The 25,832-nt window shown below is 45.4% G+C and overlaps 1 protein-coding gene across 1 annotated transcript in view; it reads left to right on the top strand.

Annotated features, from left to right (window-relative positions):
- Window positions 1-23,580, top strand: part of TRIM66 (tripartite motif containing 66) — a 78,355-nt gene extending 54,775 nt beyond the window's left edge. The window contains exons 10-22 of the mRNA XM_006873025.1: window positions 670-787; window positions 1,870-2,762; window positions 4,064-4,225; window positions 16,018-16,524; window positions 16,686-16,878; window positions 18,828-18,888; window positions 19,201-19,375; window positions 20,078-20,367; window positions 20,805-20,931; window positions 21,211-21,285; window positions 21,634-21,786; window positions 22,161-22,379; window positions 23,521-23,580. Coding sequence (XP_006873087.1) covers window positions 670-787; window positions 1,870-2,762; window positions 4,064-4,225; window positions 16,018-16,524; window positions 16,686-16,878; window positions 18,828-18,888; window positions 19,201-19,375; window positions 20,078-20,367; window positions 20,805-20,931; window positions 21,211-21,285; window positions 21,634-21,786; window positions 22,161-22,379; window positions 23,521-23,580 — 3,033 coding nt within the window. The remainder of the gene's footprint in view (window positions 1-669; window positions 788-1,869; window positions 2,763-4,063; window positions 4,226-16,017; window positions 16,525-16,685; window positions 16,879-18,827; window positions 18,889-19,200; window positions 19,376-20,077; window positions 20,368-20,804; window positions 20,932-21,210; window positions 21,286-21,633; window positions 21,787-22,160; window positions 22,380-23,520) is intronic.
- Window positions 23,581-25,832: the final 2,252 nt, after the last annotated feature.

Below are 25,832 nucleotides of genomic sequence, written 5' to 3'. Positions count from 1 at the left end.
GGCAGGGTAAATGTACATGTGCCAAAGTCTTAGCTAAATGGCAAATTGAGTGATAGGAGACAGATGTCAGCAGGTGAGAAGGATGGAAGGCTGTCTTACATGGTGGGGGTGGGGTGGAGTGGCAAGGTGGGGAAAGCAGCAGTGGAAACTCAGAGGCTTTAAAATTCAGGTTATGAGCGAAAGAATAACCAAAAAATCAAACAAACCTGCTGCCATCAAGTCAATTACAACGTACAGTAACTCAATGTAGGATTCTAAGGCTGTGAATCTTTAGGGGGAGCAGATAGTCTCATCTTCCTCTGTCGGGACAGCTGGTAATGGGTTGAACTGCTGACCCTGTGGTTAGCAGTCCAGTGCTTATCCTACAGAGACACCAGGGCTCCTGTGAGAATAAATAGAGCTTTCTCAAAAATGATGTCCTAAGGGAGAATCATAATTCATTTGAGGTCTAGAAGAGACAAAGATGTAAGGGTTTCAGTAGCCTTGATGGGAGTCAGCTATGGAAGCCATGGGGGTGGGTGGTGAAGGGGAGGCATTAAGACGCAAGGAAATGATCATATGTAGGAAGAGCATAGGCTAATGGGCCAAGACTGAGCTCTTTAAGGAAAGGAGAGTAGTTGCCATTCAGCAAAGGATACCCAAAGAAATGACCTTTGATGCTGTTGTCAGATTGTGTTTCAGATGCAGCGATTGCTAGAGACAAGTTGTAACACAGATCCTGGCTCTCCTTGGAGTATCAGATTCACCTGGGAGCCTAACTTCTGGACCAAGCAGCTGGCTTCCCTTGGTGAGCTGGGGCCCACTGTGAGGGCTTTTTACATAATTGTTAAAATGAGTATAGGGCATCTGCTTAGCTTACTGGGTAGATCAGCATATTCCAGGAGAAAGAACACCCTGAGACTGCCAGTAGTCCTCGAATTATCTAGAAAACACATTTTTTTTTTTTTTTAATTTGGTCAGGGAGGGTTCAATATTAGATAACAATAGCAATATAGAGCTTTGTAACAGGACTAGTTAGAATCTAAAAGTCCCTTTCTACATGAATATCCTTGTCATCTCAGTTTCATTTCTGGAGAGGAAACTGTGACCCTGCTTTCCAGCATGGTACATAACATTGCTGCATGACAGTGCAGATTAACCTATGTCTCCATGGTCATACAAGGGTACACACATGTGGCATAGTTAGGGATACTGAAGCAAAAGTGAGCGTTACAGCCATCTTTTGGAGTTGAGACTTAAGCAGATAGTTCATGACTTTGTGCATTTTTCTGTCCTGCTGCAATCACTTTCTGGCATTCAGTATTTAGGCAGTATGTAGGCAACCGAAGTTGTGCCTATGTTAAGAACCCAGTGGTAGGTTTATTAAACTATTGGCCAGCTGCTGCCTTTACTCAGAGCTGCCAATTTCATTTCAAAGTTGTTTAACTTGGCAAAGTGATGAATGATGTTTAGGTTTGTTCTTTGCCAGCACATTCTCTCCCTACCTTTGCCTTTGTCTCCCACCCCTAACAATGATTCTTTTTATCAGAGTCTCTGATGGGCTGTTCTGTTAGTGGGGCTGGGGTGGGGGGGGGAGGGGGAGGAAGGACTGGGTGCTATTTTAGGAGGCTATGGGTTCCCTAGTGGGATAGAATAAGAGTCAGGGCTGAGTATCTGTGAAAAGTGAGCTAATGTCTCAAATGTCGCAGGTACATACATACACAGCGGTGTGATTGCTGGTAGCCTTCTAGATCAGGGTTTTTTAATTTATCTTTGTGTCTGGTACAGGTTTGTTAAATGATATCCTTTGGTCCCAGGAGCAGGAGGTAGCAAGGGGCTGGGGGCACAATGGCAGATGACGTTTGGAAAACTTCTATTCTGAATTTGCAGGCTGCATAACTACTGAAGGTGGACAGCTGTCCCGGGCAGATACTCCAGCCTATGGAGGCTTACAGGGGCCATCATCCTTCTATCAAAGCCACCAGTCCTCAGTGGCTCAGCAAGAGGCTCTTAGCCACCCCGCACACAAGTTCCAGTCCCCAGCACTGTGTTCCTCATCAGTGTGCTGCTCCCACTGCTCCCCAGCCTCCCCCTCCCTCAAAGGTCAGGCTCCCCCACCCAGCATACATCCAGCCCACAGCTTTAGGCAGCCCTCTGAGATGGTGCCTCAGCAGCTGGGGTCATTGCAGTGCTCCACCCTGCTGCCCAGGGAGAAAGAGCTGGCCAGCAATCCTCATCCGCCAAAGCTGCTGCAGCCCTGGCTGGAAACCCAGCCAGCTGTAGAGCAGGAGAGCACACCCCAGAAGCTGGGGCAGCAACTGTCTTCCCAGCCCATCTGCATCGTGCCTCCACAGGATGTTCAGCAAGGAGCCCATGCACAGCCCACCTTACAGACACCCTCTATCCAAGTCCAGTTTGGCCACCACCAGAAGCTGAAGCTTAGCCACTTTCAGCAGCAACCACAGCAGCAGCTGCCACCTCCACCCCCTCCCCCTCCCCAGCAGCAGCCACCCCCACCTCCATCCCAGCATCTAGCCCCGAGTCAGCATGAGAACCCTCCCGGGCCTGCTTGTTCCCAGAATGTGGACATAATGCACCACAAATTTGAGCTGGAAGAAATGCAGAAAGACCTGGAGCTTCTCCTTCAGGCTCAACAGCCCAGCCTGCAACTGAGTCAGACCAAATCTCCTCAGCATCTTCAGCAAACCATTGTGGGGCAGATCAACTACATCGTGAGGCAGCCAGCTCCGGTCCAGTCCCAGAACCAGGAGGACACCCTGCAGGTGAGCTTCACGGTGGCTTGGGGGACATATTTTCTCCACCACAGCTCAGAGAACACCAGTCACAGGTGGCAGAGAAACACAGTTTCTTCATCTCAGTGTGATCTTGAGGTCAACCTTGAGCTCAACTTCCTATCTTAGGGAAGCTCCAAAGAACACAATTTCCAGTCCCAACAATAGATTGGAGCTCAATCCTTTTATTCCATTCTTCCCCTACTGGGTGACAGTAGGGAACATACTCAGGGATGGTACCTTCTGGTCTGTGTTGGATCCTGCCAGTGCCAGGAAGGAAGGGAAGCTGTCTTTCCTCATTTTAACCTGCCCAATTCCCCTGCTGTGAACTCATGAAGAAAAGAGCTTTAAGGAGCAGAGGGAGCTATGTTTTAGATGTTAGTGGGCTGCACTTTTATAACCCTGCTCAGAAATGGACTTTATGTTTGTTTCAAGTCTATTAAGCTAGGTATGTTTTATATTCACTAGCAACAATATCATTAGATAGACTTTACCATCTGTATTTTGTAGATGCAGAAGTAGGGGTTCAGAGAAGGTGAGCAATTTACTTGGTGGTCATACAGCATCAAGTAGTAAAGCCAAGACCTGGATCCAGGTCTGCTGACTTTTCTGTAATGCCACAGAGGGGGCCTTGTTCTGTCCTTAGGGATATGCTGAAATCTGTTCCTCTTTCATCTCTGCTAAAAGTCAATTGGAGAGGTGCATTTTGTACTTCTGGAATCTTTGCTGATTTGCCATCTGCATTCTCGGCTTTTGCTTTTTTCCTTCCTTTTTTTTGCCACAGCCTCCTGTTCTAGCTACACTACCTATCCCTCTTCACTTTTTCATAGTAGTGCTTCCTTTAAATCTGTAATCACGGTTACATCTTGAGTGCAACTCTATAGACTGTATTACAAAATGCTAAGACCTCACATTTATGCTTCAGCACTGACAACTTCAGATCATGCTTCAAATGTCTTCCCATGAGACTCAATTCCTTTGAGGGGATGGGATTAGTCCTCATGATGGCAGAGAATAAACTAGAGTTCATAGACTACAAGCTAAATTTAAGTCAAAACTGTGGTATGACCACTAAGGTTAGCTCAGAGTTCTCAACTTGGCTTCCAGTCTAAGACAAATATATTAGGACACAGTCTTAGGAAGAGTTTGAATGGTGTATTTTCTTTTTGAAAACTGTTAAGTAGTCCAGAATGGTAACAATGAGCAGGTCAGGTTGGACACTAATCCTTCCTATTGCTTCTGTTGCTAGTCCTTGCAGTGAAACCTACCCAAGTTTGTATTTTCTCCTCCAGGCTGCAGATGAGCCCCCAGCAGCTGAAGGTCCAAAGCCAGCCCTCCCTCTTGACAAGAACACTGCTGCTGCCTTGCCCCAAGCATCTGGGGAAGAAACCCCTCTCAGTGCTCCCCCTCTGGACAGCACCATCCAGCACTCCTCTCCAACTGTGGTGAGAAAGGTACTCAAGGAGCCTGCTTCCCCTGACCACATGGGACCCGCTGCCAGCCAAGACCCCAGGGGCCCAGATGAGGAGGACTGGGCGGGGGGAGGAGTGTCCCTCTTTCATCCCTGGATGTTACACAGCCCTGACTCATGCCTTCTGTCCTAATGAGGTTCTCCTCCAGCCCCATTTCTATTCCCACATTCACATTTCAATTGGGACCAACTGGGCTTTGTTTAGGGCAGAAGGGGAAAGACAGCCAGTGTTTGATCACTTACTTCCCCTGGAACTGTGCATACTAGTACTTCATGAACATTTTCTCACTTAAACCTCCCAACAATTCTCTAAGATAGGTATTCCCATTTTAAAGCTAGAGAAATTGAGGTCCAGAGCCCTATAACTAGCAAATGAAAGAGCTGAGGTTTATTCAAAGCTATGTCAGAATCCAAAGGGTGAATACTTTGCAATAAAAATGAAAAAGGGAATTATGGTCCCCAAACCCCAAATTGGTTGGCTTTAGAGTTGGCATCAATAGAGTTTGTTGCATGAGTGATCTACAGGCATGTCCTGTAGAGATATTGAGATCTCTTCAAGATGAGCTATTGAGGACCTACCCACTAACCCACCAGCTTGCTGGAAGTGTTCATTTACCCTGGCAATAACCCAGAATCCCATAACAACTCAGCTGTGTTCCTCCTACCCCTCACCCTGCTCTGACCCCTGTCACCCTTTCAGCAGAAACCTCAGACCTATGCCATACCCTGTGTCTACTCCTCCTTGTGTCCTTTGACCCTATTCCACTTTTCCTATTGCCTTATCTGGCTTGGTACCCTCAGCTCTCCTGGTGCCTCTATCCAACCTGTACTTGAAGCTAAGTACTAGTCTGTACCTACAGCTGTACCTCCAACTGTACCTCCAGCCCCAGCTCAGCTAGTTTCTCTGTGACTAACCCCCAGCCCCTGACCATATTTCCCCCCAGTAGTACCATGGTCATGTATGACTTAGGTCAGTCTGGCTCAATGATATTTGGGAAGAGAATTTAGAAAAAGAAAGGAAAACAGAAATGAAATGTCAACTTGAGAATTCCGTGTGATTCCTGATTTGAATGGCTGTTGGTCTATGCCTTGCTTGTCTTACTGAAGATGGTTTGACCTGCTGGCTCTAGGGGCAGTAAATAGGTCCTCTGTGGCTCATAGGAGTCTAACTTCTTATACTTGGGCCATCTACCTTATCCATTTATCATTCAATATTGAAAAAATAAATAAATACTAGTCTCCTGTTGTTGTTGTTGTTAAGTGCTGTTGAGTTGGTTCCGACCCATAGCGACCCTGCACAGGGTTTCTGAGGCTGTAAATCTTTACGGAAGCAGAAAGCCTCATCTTTCTCCCTCAGAACAGCTGGTAGTTTAGAACTACTGACCTTGTGGAACCTAGTGTTTGCCAAATATTCTGAAAGGTGTCAGGCACACATTAGCAAATAAGAGAATCTCAACTGGAGCTAATAGTTTAGTGGGGGAGACAGTTCAACAATTATCAGTAACAAAGCAGGGTAAAGTGCTATGATAGTTATCAGGTTGCTTAGAAGAAGCATCTAACTCAAGGGGAGGGGACTGTCACAGAAGGCCTCCTCTAGAGGAGAGGGTTTTAAGCTGAGATCTGAAGGAGGAGAAGTTAGGTTAGTGATGGGGAAGAGGGGTGGAATGACACTAGAAAGGTCCAAAAGGCATCCTGAGGCACTGAGGGGGCCTTGAACAACTGGGTTTGGCAGGAACAGGAGATAACAATGGGCAATGAGAATGGTTAAAACCAGAAGACCTTGTAAATTATGCTCTGAGGTTGAGACCCAGCCTAGAGAATGAGGAGTGCATGAAGGAATTCCAGCAAGTAGGGAAAGAGTTGGAATTAAATGTTAGAAAGGACACTTTAGCTGTGGTAAGGGAGGCCAGAATAGTACAAGGGAGAAATAAGAGAGGTTGATTGAAATAATGGTAATGAGAGAGTAAAGACTTCAAGAGATATTCAGGAGTTGACATCTGATTGACAATGGGAGGTGATGGAGAGGAAGTCTTTTGGCTTGATACCCCAGTTTGTCTTGGCCCACTGGGTTGTCATTCATTGAGATTGGGAACATGGGAAGAGGAGCACATTTTAGGGAAAGAAGAAGTTAAATTTTTGAATTGTTGATATTCTTTTGTAGTAGATACATTATAAGATGACCAGAAGCAGCAAACTATAAATATTGGTAGTTCAGAAGGAAGAATGCATATTCCAAGTGCTCAAGTGGTAGTAGGTGGCATACATGCATAAAATGTTCCTTGTTATTGAATGACTCTCAGTTCAGTGCCTATACACAGGAGAGAGAAAAGGAGGTGAACCTCATACAAGCATGGAGTCTGTGCTGGCTGCCTGTATGTGTGGCTCAGAAGCTCTCCAAGTAGCAGTGGGATGCTGCTCACCTGGTGACTGAAAGGTTGGCAGTGGGATTAGCGAAGGCTCAGGAACCCTAACTTCTTGTTTTGAGCTTTCCCTGACCCATATGAACTGAGACACGCAGATGTTTGAAGAGCAGGAGGCTTTCTCAGATGCTTTAGGCATCTTCATGGCTTGAATGCCCTGGAAAAGGATCCTGAGGTTGACCTTCTGATACAGAATAACCTGAAACACAAAGCTATTTTAATAAGAAAAGGGGTTTCCTTTTTGAGGTAATTTGTTGCCTTGAAGCTATACTTGGGCAGCTGGGAGGGTGTGAAACTTTAGGATGCCAAACAACATTTTGAATATCTTCTCACTAAATGATAATGTTTTATATAGTGTTTTCCATTTTTTCTATAGGTTTTTACATGGATTATTCCATTTTATCTGTTTGTTTATCCTAGCAATACTATGAGGAAGCCACTTTCTTATTCCCCTTTGAAAGATGTGGAAACTGAGACACAGAGAGGTTAAGAAACCCACCTAAGGGTTGTACAGCCGGCCATGGGCAATGCTAGGCTAAGCACAGGTTCCTGATTCAGCCCTGTGTTCAATGAGTAGATTATATTGCCTTTGTACACCATTTGGCTCTCACCTGCTGGATTTTCCTGTCTTACCAGTCTTTGAAAGTAGACTGCGGTTCTGCTGGGGAGAAGCCTTAGGATCCAGCCTAGTTTGGTTTTGGTTATTTTTATCTGCTAAAAGATGTTTTGGATTGCAGCCCACTCTTGCCTATTGCTGGCCTATGAGTTCCAGGGACGTCAGAAGTCTCTGAAGGTCACAACCAGAGGAACCTATGATATGGGGCACCTGTCTGCGTGTTCCCCAGGGACTTATCCATGCACTGAGCTGCTCACCAACTTGATCTGACCCCAAGGAGGACTTCTGTTAAAATAGAGTACACCTGTGCACAAGTACCTTAAAGTCGGCTTTCAATATCCTACTGGTGGAAGCAGAGATTGCTGCTGAAGTGAGGTGCTACATTTCTAGAACAGGCTTTCTAGTGGCATGAGCCTTACACTCTCAGGAGCAGCTTACCCCGTCACATCACCTGGATCCAGCAGGATATTTCTGAATGAATGCTGACATTTGTCTGACAATCACTGTTACCTGAACTTCCTAATCTTGATCCAACCACTCTGAAAAACAGACCATGGTTACAACTCTATTACAGAACCCTAATATCTAAAGTGAAAAAGGAAGACATTTTGATGACTTCGTTTCATACTTCTGAACCAGCTGACTGCTGAAAAAGACGTAGAATTCTTTTAAAAAACTCATGATATGAAAGAGAGAGGCATGAGTCCCAGTTCACCTGCAAAAGGAGACACTTTTCTGTACATGGTGTAGCCCCCAGATATTCAGCAGAGGATTTTGAAGCCAACAATGTATGGCTTGAGAGGATTCTGGGATGTATTTCCAGTAAATGATACAAAAGCAGTAGGCATTCCTGTGATTCAGATGATTAAGAGTGAGGAAGAAGAGAAGGATAAGAAGTCTGGTAAATAGCAGTTATTACACTATCGAAGCACTTTCACTCCCAACCTCTTAACTTGAATCTTAAAACAACTCTGTGAGATCTAAATTAGCCTATGGAAGAGGAAATCGCCGTCCAGAGATGGAAAATTACATGCTTAAATGTATACGCAAACCCTGGCATATATGAGAACACACTAGGTACCCTGTCATGATAGTCTCCAAATCTCCTCCTACAAACCAGAAGATGGGCCTGCAACCTCAGCAAAGATCTTTCTTCATAACCAGATCTTGACAGTAGGTTTTGTTCAGAAAAATTTCCAGGGCCTATTGAGGAGTCTTGGCATGGCACTGTAGGATAAGCGCTGAACTGCTAATAGCAAGATTGGTGATACAAGTCGGCACTGTGAGTCACCATATAGAGTCATTATGAGTCAAAACCAACTTGACAGCACCTAACAACAACAACAACAACAACTGAGGCTTTCTTAGGGTACAACCTGTGTCCTGGTCAATACCTGCAGAGCTGTACAGAGATCCAGTCTGTCCTATTCAGGAGTCAAGCCAAACACTCCGGGTTGGTGTCCTGAATTCAGCACCCTTTGGGAAGCCTATCACTTTAATTCTCTCCTGCTTTCACTCACAGGCCGAACCCAAGGTCTTTGTCTGGGTCTTTTGTCTTTGGTGACAATAATTGCTCCTTGCTTCTAGGTCTTGGGCTGCTGGCCTGGGCAAAATCCTTCTGGCCTAATTCTCCTGAGTCTCAAAGAGTTGGTTTTTGAGGGACCAATTCATTCTTTCTTTTACTTTAGACTTGCTGGACTTCACTTCTTTCTTCTACCTCAGACTCTGGAATCTTCTTTGTTTTTCTGTTCTCTCTGGATCATCAGGGCACTGGGCACTCACTCTTCCGTTTTTTTCTATTTACTTCCTATCTGCCCTTTCCCACTTGACTTTGGCCAGTGAGCATATGGACAACATAGTTACATCCACAGTGCAGGTACAGCCTTCATCAGAGCAAGCACTTTTCATGGAAACAGGAGCACTCCCTCACAACAAGCACAGCATCATTATGAAAAATCAACATGTGAAGCCACTGACTAGAAAAATTCCTTCTTCAGCTATCTGATGGAGTTGTTTCAAGATCTAGTATTGTTAGACCAATCTACCAAATTGCAGGTGTCGAAGCCCTGAAATATTCTAAGGGATCAACTCACTCACAAACCCCTTTCACTCTCTCCTTCTTTCATTATTTCCTTCTGCCAGAGTAAAGACCTTCAATATGTTTCCAAGACACAACTCCCTTGTCATTGGCCTCTTCTCTTACTAAACACTTACAGAGTGGTTAGTCATTGGCAATTTTAATTGCTGGAACAAAAACCTGAAATCAGAAGTGAGCAGATAAAAAACTTCAAAGCAGCAACAAATACAGATGTCACAAAACACATGCTTTTTATTCTGTTTGAACACCCAAAAGCACACTTTTAGGTACCTTGTCAGCATTCTCGACCTAACAAGCTTAGTTACATGATTAATTTGGAAATTAAAATTTTTTCAGTAAGCGGCTTAGAAGTAGGGCATGAGGACTTCTAGAAATAGCATCTAACAATGAGAGAAGAGAAGAAACCTCACCTGGAAAAGTGCCACAGTATGAAGTCATTTACTGAAAGGACAAGTGCAGCCTACATTCTTAGAAGTTCCGGAAAGCATAAGTAAACTATAGGTCATCTCTGCAAGGGAGATTCATCAAAGTTGCTTGATGTCACTAAGAAATGTTCTCATTAGGCTTCATGTACTCTGTTTATTATGACAGGGTAGTGTTTAAAGTGTTTTAGAAGTATTTCCATTCAAAATATTGTTTTATGCCCATTGTGCTTTGTTACTAAAAGAGGTATGTTTCAGTATATCTGGAAAATTAATTTATGTGGACCACCCCACCCTATCTGCACTACTTTATCCCAGCAATATTATTATCTTGCTGTAAGAACCTAAACTTCGTATTAAACTCAGGGCATGTACACTAAGTGTCTGTTTATTGACTTCCTAATCGCTTCTTAGAAGGATACTAGCTTTCTAGCTAATGGCACAAAATTAAAACCAGCCAGCAAACTTTCAGGGCTGGGCCTGGATTCCTAGTCTTAGATGGGTACGACCCCAGGAAATCTGGGTAATCACTCTGTGTCTCAATTTCCCTTCCTGTTACAGAGAAAGAAAGAACAATGCTTCTTCCTCTGAATGTTGACACCTTGTGGCCATTATTAGAATAATAATCATGTTGAATGCTTCAGGGAAAGATCTGGGAGGTGAGGATGGGTAGAGGAGGGAGAGCAGCAGGTTACAGGACACAGGTCAATCAGATGACAGATCAGATGGGTGAAGGGTTGCATAGGTGACAAGCAGAAGATGTTGGAAATCAGATAATTCCAGGAGGTCTCAGGTCAGACAAATTGTAGAGTCTCTGGTGGTTCATACAGGTTGATACAATAGGTCATATATATTAAAAAACAAACGCAAACCCATTGTCGTCATGTTGACTGGTTATATGTGAGGTAGTACAGATAAGTTGAGTCCTGGTGTGGTGCTATGGGTTAATGCTCTGGACTGCAAAGTCAGTTTGAACCACAAGATCGGTGGTTCAAGCTCACCAACTGCTCTCAGAAACCCTTATACAGGGTCACTATAGGTTGGAACCAACTTGATGGCACTTAACAACAACAACAACAACAGATAAGTCTGGCAGGTAGAAGATCATAGGTTAGACAGATAGATACAAGATGAGGAAATGAAGAAAGTCAGGGATAGAAACATACAGGTTGAAGGAGAGAAAATTAGGGTCCAGTGAGACTAACAGTTAAGTTTAAGGGAGAGAGTCCCCCTTCATAGTCCAAAGATGACTTAAATTTATGATCAGAGTCAATGCTTTTTGGCATTTGACTTCTTTTCCTCTCTGAACTTGAAAATAGTTTATTTTCACTTGTAAACCTCAAAATACATATTTTATCTCTTGAAATCTCAGGTTTTTGCACGTGAAGATAGAGTTGAGGTGTAAGTTATGTAGCTGACATTTCAGAAGTGTCTGTGAGTGCTCTATGCTGACTTTATAGCAGGAAAGCACTTCCAAGTTCTCTCACTCAGCTTCTTAACAGTCCTAGGTGCTGGAGAGGGCAGAGGCAGTACCCCTTCCATTGACACATGAGCTCCTTCTATATGTGAAGCACCAAGTGCAGAAAACATGGCTACACGGCCAAGTCCTTCTCCAACCCTAGCATGCTCTTGAAACTTTTTCTTCTGTCTACACCAGGGGTGGGGAACATTTGGCCCGCGGGCCTTGGTCTGGCCCTGCCAAGGCAACTGCAGTCTCAGCCTTCACAATAGGAGTAAGTTAATTAAGTGTTTGACCAAATATAGCAGGCTAATTTTTAAGTTGATAATTTTGTATGGCCCATGAATAATGTTTTAAGTTTTGGTTCCCACCCCTGGTCTGTGCCCTAAAGTCTGCTTTCCTGGCCTTGAGAGTTGGCCCAACTTTTCTCCCACACTCACCTAGTAGCTCAGACAACACAATAGGGTGCAGGCTGCCAACGTCTCTCTTTCTTGCTATGTGTGATATACAGTTCCTTTTATTTTAAGATTTTGTAACTCTTCAATCCAGAGGACCATATCAAGAATAGCTAACACAGCATACATAAGTTTCAGAAACAACATTGCATTTAGCCTATAGGAATGGGGTTGGGTTGGCTTCCTCATAGCACTTCCTCTGATACCTTCTCAGAATTCCCCCATAGATGTTTCCTAAGTTCTTGTTATCACTACCAGAGCTTCATCCACCTCCAAGTAGCTGTGACCTTCTTTGCATTGGCTGTAGACATGGAGATGAAAGAGATCAATCTAGTATGCAATATTTTAGGGCAGATTATTGCACTCGGACTGTTCTGGGAACAGGTCCAGCAGGTCTAGCTTAAACTCTGATTCAATTTCCACAGTTCTTTCACTGCTCAGTCTGCATGCGCTCTCTGTCCTGCTATTCTATTTATCTACACCTTATGATACTCAATAAGTACTCAGGGAAAATGGGCAGGAGAGTGGATATCTTACAAATGTGATCTTTACCCCAATTTGGAAAGATTTGTCCTTGGGAATTTTGTATTGTGTATATCTTGTGACATACAGAACCTGCCCATTATCACTAGGATGGGCACAGATGGATTTTGGTGCTCCTAAATGCTTGACACCAAGGATCTCACCAAAAACTGTGTATGCCATTCTCAAAGTCTAGTATCAGTAGATAAGATGAACACAAGAACTATATTAAACGTACCTGTCAAATAGGGCAAAAGTGAAAGAATTCAGACTTACAGTACAAAAGGGAACACAATAATCATTGAATATTCTTGTCTGTAGGTAAGGAAATATAGGACTTTAGAAAGCTGTGGCTAGGCCTAAACAGAACAATAAGGGGTCCCCGAGGGCTATAGGCTAGGGCATTTTTGAGATACATAGCCACTGGCTTGTGGCCTCAGTGAACTGGGCTCACTATCTAGTTTGCTTACTTTGGTTTGCACATTTTATCACCCTTCCATCTCTTCAATCTTCTTATGTTGAGCTTAGGATAGACAGAAAATTGAAGCCTTTCCGTTGATGATTATTGAACTACCAAGGAATATTAAAAAGAAAACCTTTCTTTGTACAGCTAAACAGAAGGTACTCAACTCATCTGCTTTTAAAATTGAGGCTAGAAAATATTAGCTTTATTAAAGCAGTTAAGCAATAAAGGGAAAGGACAAGAAGAGAAAGAAGGATGATGAGAAGATAAAAAGCCAGGGATAGGGAAAGATAAAGAGACTGAAGGATAGAGGCCAGGGGAGAGAGGAAAGAAATAAGAACAGAGAAGAGGCAGATACAGGTCAGAATTAAGGGTATGAATTTGGTGCCATAGATATAGATTTTGAATAGAAAAAGCCTACATTAAATATCATACTTAATGGTGAAATACTGAAAGTATCTTCTAAAATTATGAGTGAGATCATGCTGACTAGGACTACTTCACCACTGAACTGGAGATCTTAACTAGTGGAGTAAGGCATGAAAAACAATGGAAAGGAAGAAATAGAACGTACTATTCACAGATGACATGATTAGTGTACACAAAAATCCAAAAGAAACTATCATTAACATTAATACATTTTAGCACAGTCTTTGAGAGCGAGGCCAATATACAAGAAGGCTCTAAAAAGTTCATGGGAAAATTCCATTTTTCCACGAACATTTTGAAGCCCCTTGTATAAAGATCAATTTTTATATCTGAGCACAAGTAAAGACAAGCAGAAATGTACAAAATGATGCTTCTTACAATAATATTAAAAAATTTCATACGGCTTTCTGAGGCTCATTTTTCCTCAAGTGTAAAATAAGTGCTAGACATTGTTCTAAATGTACACATGGATTCTTTCTTTAACCTTCACAACGATCCTTTAACAGGTCCTGTGAGGAATAAGTGAGGTCATGTGTGTAAAATGCCTAGCAAGCTACCCTGCATATAATAAGTTCTCAATTATTTTAGCAATAATAAAAAGGAGCATTATTGTAGCGAAGACTCATAGACTCAGATGCTACTATAACTAAGCTGGTAGTCATTAGCCTGAAGATCTTTAAACAGCCATGTGTTTGTTTGTTTTTTACACTTCAAATAGGTCGATTCATTTATTCATCTATTCACTTCGCTTAAGCCTAGGAATGCAGTGGGTAAGCAAAAGAGATCAAATCCATCCTCTATGGAGTTAAAAATTTAGTAGGTAAATGGACATTGATCAAATGATATCACAAATCGTGCAATGAGAATACAGTACAAGGAATTATGAGAACATCAAAGAGGGGAACCCAGTCTGGGCTAGGGAATGAGTGAAGTGAAAAATACCATTTGAGCTGAGTTCTGAGGAAGGACAAGTGGGGCAGGCACAGGATTAGATGTTCTACACAGAGTAAGTAGTCTGAAGAGGGTGAGGGTCCTGGGTGGACGGAGACCTTAGCATGTTTCAAGAACTGAAAAAATTGTCTGAGTGACTGGAGCTCAATGTATGAGGAATTGTTAAGTGCCATCGAGTTGTTTCTGACTCGGTGTTGTTGTTGTTATTATTAATAAGTGCTGTCAAGCCAGTTCCAACTCATAGTGACCCTGAATAGGGTTGCCAAGGATCAGCAGTTGGGTTTGAACCTCTGACCTTGTGGTTAGCAGTCCAGTGCTTATCCTACAGCTCCATATTGGGACCATTGTTGAATTAGTTGTGGCAACAAAGGAGGATGAGAACAGGGCATCAGGGCTTTGAGAACCTTTTTAAGCATTCCTGCAATTTTCCTAAAGAGCAATGGAGTACACTCAAAACTGTAAGTGATCAGAGTTGTGTTTTGAAAATATTTCTTTACTGAGGAGGCTACTACTGTGGTCTGGGAAGGAATGAAAGTAGGTTAGGCAAGGTTGATAGCTGTCAAGAGAGGGATCAGTGAATGGATATGAGAGGTATTTAAGAAACAGAATTCAAGGGGTTTGGTATTAACTAGACAAGGGATGAAGGATGCACCACTGGTACCTTCTAGGATCTGATTTTAGAACTGGGTGAATAGGAGTGACGTTTACTGAGATGAAGACAGTCTTTTATTCACTGAGAAATAGTTTGTCTGACTTTATATTGAAATTTGAGTGTATTTCACATATTTATAGTCCTGTAGAAATTTGAATGCCTTATTCATGAGGAAAAGAATGATTCGTTTAGGATACTTTATGTTGGAATTTAGAGAGGCTTACTTGTTTTACCTTTGACTTTAAGATTAGACCAAATTGTTGTATCTTTAGTCTTAAAAAAAAGGAAAAGCAAGGATATACAACTTCAAAATTCCTGAAGGTTACATTTAGAACCACTCTCCCATCCCATTTCTTCTCCTCCCTTCCATCAAATCTGTTACTTCAACCTGAAAAATCTGAATGGATTCAATATGGAAATCTTATTCGTTTTTATATAAAAATTTGAAGTCTTTTCTCCTTAGATCATTAAGTAGTTAGAGGTGGAAGACAAATTACTACGTTTGGAATATTATTACCTCATTCAGTGATTGTATAATCAGGGGCAATGAAAATTAGCTTCTCTGAGACGCTCTGCCTCTAGTCTGGAATGTCTTTGCTAGGTCTACTAGGACTAGGCAAGACTGTAAGATCATCTTGGGTAAAGCCCCCATCTAGTACTAATGAGTTGTTGGGAACAAGTCTGCGAGAAGGAACTCGAGTTGACTCAAGCTTCTCAAACTGATTCGACTACCTAAATGTTGGCATTCTTTCAAAAGAAGAATATCTGAAAGAGATCAGAGTTTGCACCTTCCTAACTGCTTGTCACTTTTCTATCATAGAAATCACCCAATAGGGCCTCCTGAAGGGAAGATAAACAACCAGCAGTGTTAAAGTCAGAGGGAACTATGAAATGGGAGGGCAGTCTCATAGTCTGATCCTTTGCTTAGGTACTGGATTGGGAGTAAGAAATGAAGCTGCTGCTACTGCTGCTGAGCGTGTGTGTGTATACACCTTAGGTCAAGCGGTAGGCTTTCTGTTTCTCTCTCTCTCTCACACACACTTACACACACTCACACTTACCAGTGTCTTCAGCCTGTACCTGCCTCTCTGCATCATAGTCTAGCAGTCTCCTTGGTTAGGGGAATAGGAACAGGACTTCATGCGATGATGCAGGAATTCTTTGCAGCTAGAAGACTCAGAGGCCAGAATGAAATTTGAGCATAGGAGCTTCTGTGGGCTGGGTCTCCCTCTCCCTTCCATCCTTTCCAGATAACAACCTGATGCTACCCCTGCCTCTGTTCCCACAGCACTCTACCTCGGTGAGCATCATGGGCTTTTCCAATTCTCTGGAGATGGAGGTATCATCTCCCAGGCTGACAAGGACCCGTGAGCCCCAGATCCAGAGCGTGAGCAGCCTGACAGCTGGCCCTCCCCAGGCAGTGCCAAGCCTACTGAGTGGACCCCTGACAAGTGGTCAAAGCCAGACCGTGCCTGGTCAGACAAATAGCCACCTGCAGACCATGCCCAGCCTTGTGCGTGGCACCCACCAATCCATGCCTAATCTGATGAGTGAACCTCCCCAGGCTGTCAGAAGCCTGACAAGTGATCACTCTCAGGTTGGGTCCAGCCTAATGTCTGGTCACACCCAGGCTGTGCCTACCTTGGCAACTTGTCCTCTGCAGAGTGTGTCGCCAGCTTCTGATACACAGCCAGAAACTGGATCCAGCTCCAGCTCTAGCTCTGGCTCTGCTCGGGCTGTGCCCTTGTGCCCTGGGGACGGAGCAGACCACTCCCTAGGAAATGCCCTATGTAAGGTAAGTCTGGAGGGAAATGCCGTTCGGCTCCCTCTTGCTTATCACTGGGCAAAAGGTTGACCACTGAAGGCCTTTTTCTGGCCTTAGCTTAACAGCTCTGAGACTGGTGATGTACCATTATCTCACTTGTTTGATTCTTGTTGGCCTTTCATTTTTGAAAGCTGGAAAGTGAGGAGCCCACCCGATTCACTGACTCTCTGGTGCCAGTCCCCACAGCCCTTGGTCTGGATGCTCCCAAGGACTTGGTTCTCCCCTCAGAACTGGAGGAACCAATTAACCTGTCGGTGAAAAGGCCTCCAGTGGCCCCAGCAGTCAACACATCCATGGCTCTGCAACAGTATCGGAACCCAAAAGGTGAGGCTCAAGTAAGCCACCTGGCTTTTATGTTGGTTGATTGACGGGAGCCCAGCAGACAGGCTCTGAGTCTGGGGAGCAGTGGTTTTTAGTTCTCCTCCCTAGAAGTGACTTATTGATAGCTAGTGAGTTATGCACTAGGCGGCTACCCACAAGCTCAGTAGTAGTTTGAACCCACCAGGCACTCTGTGGGAGAAAGAGGAGACTTTCTGCTCCTGTAAAGAATGCTCAGTAGTAGTTTGAACACAAGCTCAGTAGTAGTTTGAACCCACCAGGCACTCTGTGGGAGAAAGAGGAGACTTTCTGCTCCTGTAAAGAATGACAGCTTTGGAAACCCTATACAGGGTCGCCCTGAGTCAGAACCGACTCAATAGCACACAGCCATCCATCCATCCAGTCTTATTGGTGGACTAGCTCTGCTGCCCTCACTGAAGCCTTAGTTACATAGCCATGGTCAGAGCTTAGCCTCCTTGTGACATTGCTTTATGTAAAAACTCCTAGGACTCTGGGTTATAGGTCAGGAAACAGGAAGAACTTGCCCCAGAAAGGCTGTTGCTACTGGTGTTGCTGCATGCCATTGAGCCAGTTCCGACTCACAGTGACCCTATATAGGTTTTCTGAGGTTGTAAGTCACTATGGGAGCAGAAAGCCTCATCTTTGTCCTGTGGAGTGACTGGTGGATTTGAACTGCTGACCTTGCGGTTAGTAGTCTAACACATTACCCACTACGGTACCAGGGCTCTTCCCAGAAGGGCTAACCTTGGCCAAATAGGACAAGGAAAAACACATGAATTTTGAAGTCAGACAGATCTAATTTAGAAACCATTTCTTTCTCTTTATGTTTGATCCTCAGTAAGACACTTAAACCTCTCTGAATTAGCATCTTTCTCTGTAAAGGGGGCTAATCATGTCTGCTTCATAGGCTATGGGGATCAATCAGTACAAGATAATCACTTAACTTACTCTGTGGTAACAAGAATTTGCCTTGCACTGGCAGTCATGCGAATTTGTGTTGTGCCCATAGTAAAGGGGATTTGGATGATTTGGACTATGCTTTACTCAGTTACCTATGTCCCTTCTCAAATGGGGCAGGGCCAAGGTTCCTTTCTTCTTAGAAGGTGAGGGTTAGTTGGGAAGATGAGAAACAATTTTCTGGTGATCACTTGGGACTTTTCCCATTCAGCGTGTGGTGTCTGTTTAGTTTTTATTGATTTCCTTTTGACCATGCTCCCTGAAAGTCCAATTGAACAATTATTGGTTTGTAATAACTACACAATAATGTATGCAATTATTTTGGACCCTGCTTGCCAATTTTGTGGATTTTACTGTGCCACCTGTTAAGTGTCTTGCTTGGATGGTGCCTGGTACTGAGTGTGCACTCTAGGAATGCTGGTTCCTCCTTCTCTCTTTACCTCTGTTCCTACTCACTACACACACTACACTACACAGCCAGGGCTTGTGCCCTTGGGGTGTGAGCTAGACTCAAGCAGTGCTAGGATTTCAGTACCTGGTTAAAAAGGCAGAGGCTGGACAGAATGACTTCCAAAAGCAGGTAACACTCAAGCACTGGGAACAAGTGATTGCTAAGCTTATTTCATGAGTGAGAATCTGGCCCATCTGTGCCAGACCCAACACCCACCCCTTCCCAGCCTCTGAGTGTTTTCTGTGTTCATCTTTTTATAAAAAGGTGGCCTACTTCCCTGTCAGGAAGGAGACCTATGTAGTATGGTCACCATTCTGCCTGGCTTCATATGGGTCACAATTTGTAACAGGAATGTGGCTAAAGGTCTGACGAGCAGATCTGAATGGAAGGTATGGATGACAGAAGTAGTGAAAGGTACGTGGTTACAACTGTATGGTTACAGTGTGTTAGCAAGTGTGTGATTGCAGGTCTGGTAGCAGGTATGTTGTCACACATGTATAGCACAGATATTTGTCTCTGTCCTTAGAGTATGAGAATTTTGAACAAGGAGACCTCAAGCTGGATACAAAAGAGAACCAGAGCATCAGGTACACAAACAACCTCTTGGCCAACCTCCCCCACCCCCAACTTCATGTGCAGCAGGTTAGCCCAGGACGTAGGCATTCTTGATGACTTAGTTGAAAACAGAACTTTGCCTGTAGCTGCCTTCTTTAATCCCCCGGCCCTCGAGTGGGCTGTGTGTGGTTGTATGTCTGGGATAGTTATGGGAGGGCATCCTGGCTCCAGCCCCATGAGACAAGCACTCTGCATGTACTCCACCCTCTTCAGGGAACCCATTTCTCTCACTTAGAGGTTGGGAAGGCTCTCACCAAGACCTAGGGGTGTTTCTTTAGCCACAGAGCCTTCAACAATGAGCCCAAGATTCCCTATGTGCGACTGGAGCGACTCAAGATCTGTGCCGCCTCCTCAGGAGAGATGCCAGTGTTCAAGCTGAAGCCACAGAAGAATGATCAGGATGGGAGCTTCCTGCTAATCATCGAGTGTGGCACTGAGTCTTCCAGCATGTCCATTAAGGTACCACCAGGGCTTTGAAATGGTTCTCCCTGCTTTAGTTATGGACCCACATTGTACAGATGTGGGGGAGCTAGGACAATAACTAGAATGGGGAAAATTATGGGACAATATCCTGGCCTGATAAAAATTTAATCTCCCTCTTAAAAAGCAAAGGCAGTGTGCACATTGTAGAACAACCAAATCCCCTGACCTGCAAAGTCAGAACAACAATGCTCTGCTCAAAGATGGGGACCAAGCCCGCTGCTTTGAATGCGGGTGGCTCTCCACAGTCCTGCCAATTCTCCCACATCACGCTCCCGAAGGGGCTCACTATGCCTTTTCCAAGTTTCCCATTCCAGGGCTTTGACATGTAACTTTTCCCATTCTGGTTATCTGCTTCACCCAGATTTTAAACATTTGAGTCTGTGCCAATTTCACTTTGTTGGACGTGGCTGAACTGATTTGAACTAGTTCAAAGCCTTATGTACCACTTGGCTCTGCCTTGAACCCCCTGAGTGGGGTTCCAGCTTGGCCAGACTTTGTCCCCTGCTGAAAGGGGCCTGAGCGATGTCCATTTAGGAGTGAGCTGTCCCAGAATCCTTGGGATGCGGTTAACCTGGGGTTTTCATGGTAGGTGCGCAGGATCTGCCAGTTCTTCACTAACCCAATGAGCTCGAGCTGTGGGTTCTGTGCACCAACTGCTCGAACCCACTTCCTTCCCAGGTCAGCCAGGACAGCCTGCCTGATGCCATCCAGGCCCCAAGTCTTGGGGGAAGAAAGGTCACTGTCACTTCTCTGGCTGGGCAGCGGCCACCAGAGTTGGAAAGTGCATCTTCTGAGGAGCACAGACTCATTCCTCGAATCCCTGGAGCCAAGAAGGGGCCCCCGGTCCCCATCGAGAATGAGGACTTCTGTGCTGTGTGCCTCAATGGGGGAGAGCTGCTGTGTTGTGACCGCTGCCCCAAAGTGTACCACCTCTCCTGCCACGTGCCAGCCCTGCTTAGCTTTCCAGGGTGAGTCCGGGCAGCGCAGGGCCACTTCTGGGGAGCAGACTTATCTCTCAGCAGCTATCATCCCAGGCCAGGCCCCAGAACTCCCCAGGACAATTTTACCTCCCCATTTCTGCGCTTGCAGATGGGTGAGTTGGTGGGCCTTCTACACTCAGACAAGTGGATGTTTGACATTTGGCGGCCTTCCCTTCTTCCCGTGTTCCCAGCTTCTTCCTGCTTACAGATTTGTCCCTTTTTCCTCCTGCCTCAGCTCCTCTCATAACTTCCATTTTCCTGGATTCACTAATCCCTGAGTTAATAATGAATGTCTTTTAAGCTTGTAGCTAGGAAGCCATCCCTTCAGGGCAGGGCTAGGGACTCAGATTTCCACACCATGGCCCCCAGGGAATGGTGCTCTTGACAATGTTCTGGGCCTAACTTGGCCTCACCTGCCTTTGCAGGGGGGAATGGGTGTGTACCTTGTGCTGCAGCCTGACCCAACCCGAGATGGAGTACGACTGTGAGAATGCCCGCTACAACCAGCCTGGAGTGCGGGCCCCTCCTGGACTGAGCATGCATGACCAGAAGGTAGGGAGGGGTCTCCTACCCAGGGCCAATTATAGGACTGACATTTTTCAGAGGGGATGGAAGACCTTTTCTGGTATATCTCTTTTGGGCTATGCCTGGACACTTGTCCCATGAGTGGTTACCATAATTTTCCTTCTGCCTACACTGTGCCTGAGTGTGGTAGTTCACACCCTGTGGGACAGCTAAGCCCTCTGTAGAGTTAACAGAGTCCCTCGCTGTAGTTCTGATTGAGATGGGGCCCGAACACGGTAACACTGTTGCCAATTCTGATTTCTGCAGAAGTGTGAGAAACTGGTGCTGTCCCTGTGCTGTAACAGCCTCAGCCTGCCCTTCCATGAACCTGTCAGCCCCCTGGTAAGGAATGAGCCCACTGCTCCTGTCTGCTCAGAGGACCCGAGGACAGTGGTAGGGTCACTGTGGTACATGGGTGTATGCAGAGCGTGGCCTCTGGAAGCAGTGATGATATTTGTGGATGGTCCAGGGGACCTGGCCGGGGGAGGGGGGGCATGGCCACTCCACACTCCCAGCTGTGGCTGCGTCAAACTTGGCAAGTGATCCAGTCCTCCTTTCCCCTTTCTTTCTGTCTTCCTTCTCCATTTCTTCCTATTGCTCCCCACCTTTCTTCTCTTCACTCACTTCTATCCCAACTCATTTTCCACCTCTTCTTCCCTCTTCCTCCTTCTTCCCCTCTCTCCTCCCGAGGCCCGGCATTATTACCAGATTATCAAGAGGCCCATGGACCTGTCAATCATCCGGAGGAAGCTGCAAAAGAAGGACCCAGCTCACTACACCACCCCAGAGGAGGTGGTGTCAGACGTGCGCCTCATGTTCTGGAACTGTGCCAAGTTCAATTACGTATGTCCTGCCCTGGAGCCCTCTCTCCTCCTCTCCAATAGATCCACGTCTGCCCTGGCTGGATGGGGAGTCAGGCTTGGGCCTGGATTGCTATGAGCTTAAAAACTCTCTCCTACACTTGGGCCTCTCATGGACTCAGGGGAAAGGTGGGAGGGGACAGTGACTGGCCATACAGGAGTACCTGTCTTGGTTACTTTTGCTATAAGAGTTGATGCCAAACTGGCTATCCTGAGTCCTGAGGTGAGAACATCACATTCTGGACACACACAACAGCCCCAGCAAGGCTTTGAGCTTTCGTGTAGCTTTTGAGGGACCTGGAAGTGGGTAAGTTGGTGGGAAGAGGTCAGATCATCACTTCTCTTCTCCCCCTTCAGCCTGACTCCGAGGTTGCTGAGGCCGGCCGCTGCCTAGAAGTATTCTTTGAGGGCTGGTTGAAGGAGATCTACCCAGATAAATTGTTTGCCCAGCCAAGGCAGGAGGACTCAGACTCTGAGGAGGTGTCTAGTGAGAGTGGATGTTCCACTCCCCAGGGCTTCCCGTGGCCCCACTACGTGCAGGAGGGCATCCAACCCAAGAGGCGTCGGCGCCACATGGTAAGGAGTTGCTACCAGCTGGCAGGAGGGGGGTGGGGGTGGGCAGGAAGACAGTGGGCATCTGAGCATGTACAGAATAACCTAATGTGTGGCTGTCCACGTGGGGGTGGCACAGAGATATTGGTGACAATGAACCCTCAGCATGGAGAAAGGCAGGGAAGTGGCTGTACCTTCAGTTCCAGCTACCAATGACGATCAGAATTCAGAGTGGTGAATGTATCTGCCCAAGGTTCTTGCCTTAGTTATCTAGTACTGCTTACTGTAACAGAAGTACCACAAATGGGTGGTTTTATAACAGACAGAAATCGATTTTCTCACAGTTTAGGAGGCTAGAAGTCCAGATTACAGTACTGACTTTAGGGAAAGACCTTCCTCTCTCTGTCAGCTCCGGAGGAAGGTTCCTGTCTCCTCTGAGCTTCTGCTTCACAGCAGTCTTCCTGGAGCTTGGCATCTCTTCCCCCATCTCTGCGTCCTCTTTTGCTTTGCAATCTTTGTGATAGCTCAAAAGAGATTGACTCAAGACACATCCTACACTAATCCTGCCTGATGAATGTAGCAAAGACACCCACTCCCAAATGGGAATATAACCACAACACACATGGAGGTTAGGATTTACAACACATATTTTGGGGGACCATAACAGTCATCCAGCAAATGAATGGAAGAACTAGGGTGACAAATCAACCCTCCTCACTTCCCAGTTCAGTGTTGATTATACTACACCACGATGCCTGGTCTCAGTGCCTGGTCTCTACTTGGCTGTGAGGGAGAAAGGGTGGCATCTTTTTCTGCCTCATGGTAGAGGGAAGGAAGGAGTGTGTTGCTTATAGCAAAGAGAGCTGCTTTGATCTTTTGGCTGTGTCAAAATATCATGATCCCACCTGTGTAGCCCTGAAACATCGATTCAGCACTGGCATTTACACTGGCATTTATTACCTGCTGACTGTGTGTTAGGGCCTGAGCAGCCATAACCAACTGTTTATCACACATTGGTTAGTGGCTTCCGTGAGTTTTGTGCATTTCTCAGGTAGAATAGAACATTTTTACTCAGGGAATTCCATTCTCAGCATTTAGCCTTTTTACCGTAATAAACTCTACATTTGGCCATTCCAATTCCATTTTTTTTCCCTTTTCTTTTCAGGAGAATGAGAGAGCAAAACGAATGCCATTCCGCCTAGCCAACAGCATCTCCCAAGTGTGAGAGCTGAAAGGAACACTGAGCACTGGCAGCTAGTGCCCCACCCTGTTGACCATTCCTTCCCACCTCTCCACTCATTCTCTTCAGGTTGTGGGTGTGAGACGAGTCTTGGTGAGCTGTGTAGTGCTCTTCTGTGCCGTTTGATTCTACAACATTTATTTGGGGGTCATAGAGCATCCACTACAGAGAAGATTTCAGTAATAAACATCAAAGTGGGAGATGTTCCCTATTACCAAATCATCAGATGTGTTAGGGTCCAGGAGACAAGAAGACTGAGCCTGGTCAAGCTCTGGAGGACCTAATTTCTTTGGTGGATTCTTTCTGCTGAGGAAAGCAGACCTTCCTCACCTTCCAGTGTCCTGGGTTCAGAAGCAATGTGTATGTCTGAACCCCTGCACTCATAAGTGGATAAAAGAGGGAGAGAGGTTCCACATACAGCAGGTCTGAGATCTCTGGTCCAGAACAGCCAAAGACTGTCATTGTTTGCCTCTGTTTGTCCTGCTGGGACAGAGGCACCCATCATGGTCAAGGTAATGGAGGCTTCTAAAGGCCATAGGTCTCAATCGGTGCCTATTAGGGTTCTAATGGTTTTCAGGGTATTTGTTTTCTATGCTCCCTTTCCTGATGTTAACTTAGGTGGTTCCTTTGGGAGGGCTTTGAAACGCATGGCATTCTTAACTGGACTGAGGGCTGTGCGGGGGCACCCCTTACATCTTCTGGTTCAGGCCTCACTGGCAGGTCAAAGAAGATGCCCACTTCAGAGCCTTTCTGTGGTGCCGCTGCTTTGGTGTGCATCCTGAGTTGTTTGGGAAAATTATGAGGCAGGCGGCTGCTGCTGTTGGCTTCAGGTTGAGTGTTTTCTGGACAAGGAGATGACCCACCGTCAGCTCACTCTGCAGCACCTCTCCTCTAGCTTAGAGGTCTTGATTCCCAACCCCTCCAACTTCACAGAGCCAAAGATTAGAAGTGGCTTCTTGGCCAACCTGCTTTCAGGCTGTCCTCAGCCCAGAAAACGCCAGGACTCTGCTGGCAGTTATGCTTTGCTAGAGGCTGGAGAAGGCCAGAGGGAGCCAGACCTAGATAGTCACTAGAAAGTTTGGCTAGGGTGGTGAAGGGGAAACCCATAGGCAATGAAGTCAGTGTCCTTTGGTGACCCTGAAGCAATGTTAGAACCTTAATCCTTCTAGAACACAGAGAGTGTCTGCCCAGAAACCACAGGGACAGGAGCTCCGTGGTCCATGCAGTGTGCTTGTGAGGAAGAGGAGGGTATAGGCAGGTGCTGGAGTTCAGGCCACTTTCAAAGTCAGGACTTGTTTGTAGGAACCTGTGCTGATGTTGCTGGGGGAGCTGTGGACCTGGCATTTCAGTGGCCTGACTCTCAAGACATAGTTTTCTCTGTCCCTTGTATGGCAGCGAACAATTCCAGGGGAGTCTCAGGTCATGGCTTTATTTTTGCTAAGAGATACAGTTTATGGAAATTCTTGTCTGTAGGTGCTTTGCTAATGGACAAAAAAATTTTCTTCTAATTTTTAATTTTATTTTGTTGTTGAGAATATTCATAGCAAAGCAGACACCAATTCAACAGTTTCAACATGTACAATTTAGAGACAGTGACAACCTTCTTTGAGTTGGGCAACCATCCTCACCCTCCTTTTCTGAATTGCCCCTCCCTCATCAACATAAACTCACTAGCCCCTAAGGTTCCTATTTAATCCTTTGAGTTGCTGTTGTCAGTCTGATCCATACAGAGAGTTCCTAAAAGAGCAGAATGCTCAAGGCAGACCTTTTTTACTAGTCAAGCTAAACTACTATGAAGACTTCAGAGGATTTTTTTGGTTTAAGGTTTAAAGATTATCTCAGGGCAATAGTTCCAGGAGTTCATCCAACCTCCATGGCTCCAGAAAGTCTGGAGTCCAGGAGAATTTGAAATTCGATTCCATCTCTCTCCCCTTTGAACAGGACTCTTCTATAGAATCTGTGATCACAACAGTCTGTAATGGCAGACAGGCACCATCCAGCTCTTCTGGTTTCATGGCAAAGGGGGCAGTTAGTTGTTCATGGAGACAATTAGCCACACATTCCATAGTCTCCTCCTATTTCAGGCTCTCCTTTTCCCCTTGTTGCTCCCAGGGAATAGAGGCCAATTTTTGTGCCTTGGATGGCCACTTGCAAGCTTTTAAGACCCCAAGCACTACACAATAAACAAGGAGGTAGAACATAAGCACTAAATGTGTTATGAAGCCAATTAACTGGGA

This window comes from Chrysochloris asiatica, unplaced genomic scaffold (genome assembly GCF_000296735.1).
Source record: "Chrysochloris asiatica unplaced genomic scaffold, ChrAsi1.0 scaffold00219, whole genome shotgun sequence".
Taxonomy (NCBI): Eukaryota; Metazoa; Chordata; class Mammalia; order Afrosoricida; family Chrysochloridae; genus Chrysochloris; species Chrysochloris asiatica.
Note: the sequence above shows the minus strand (reverse complement) of the source record. Positions and strands in the feature narration are given on the sequence as shown.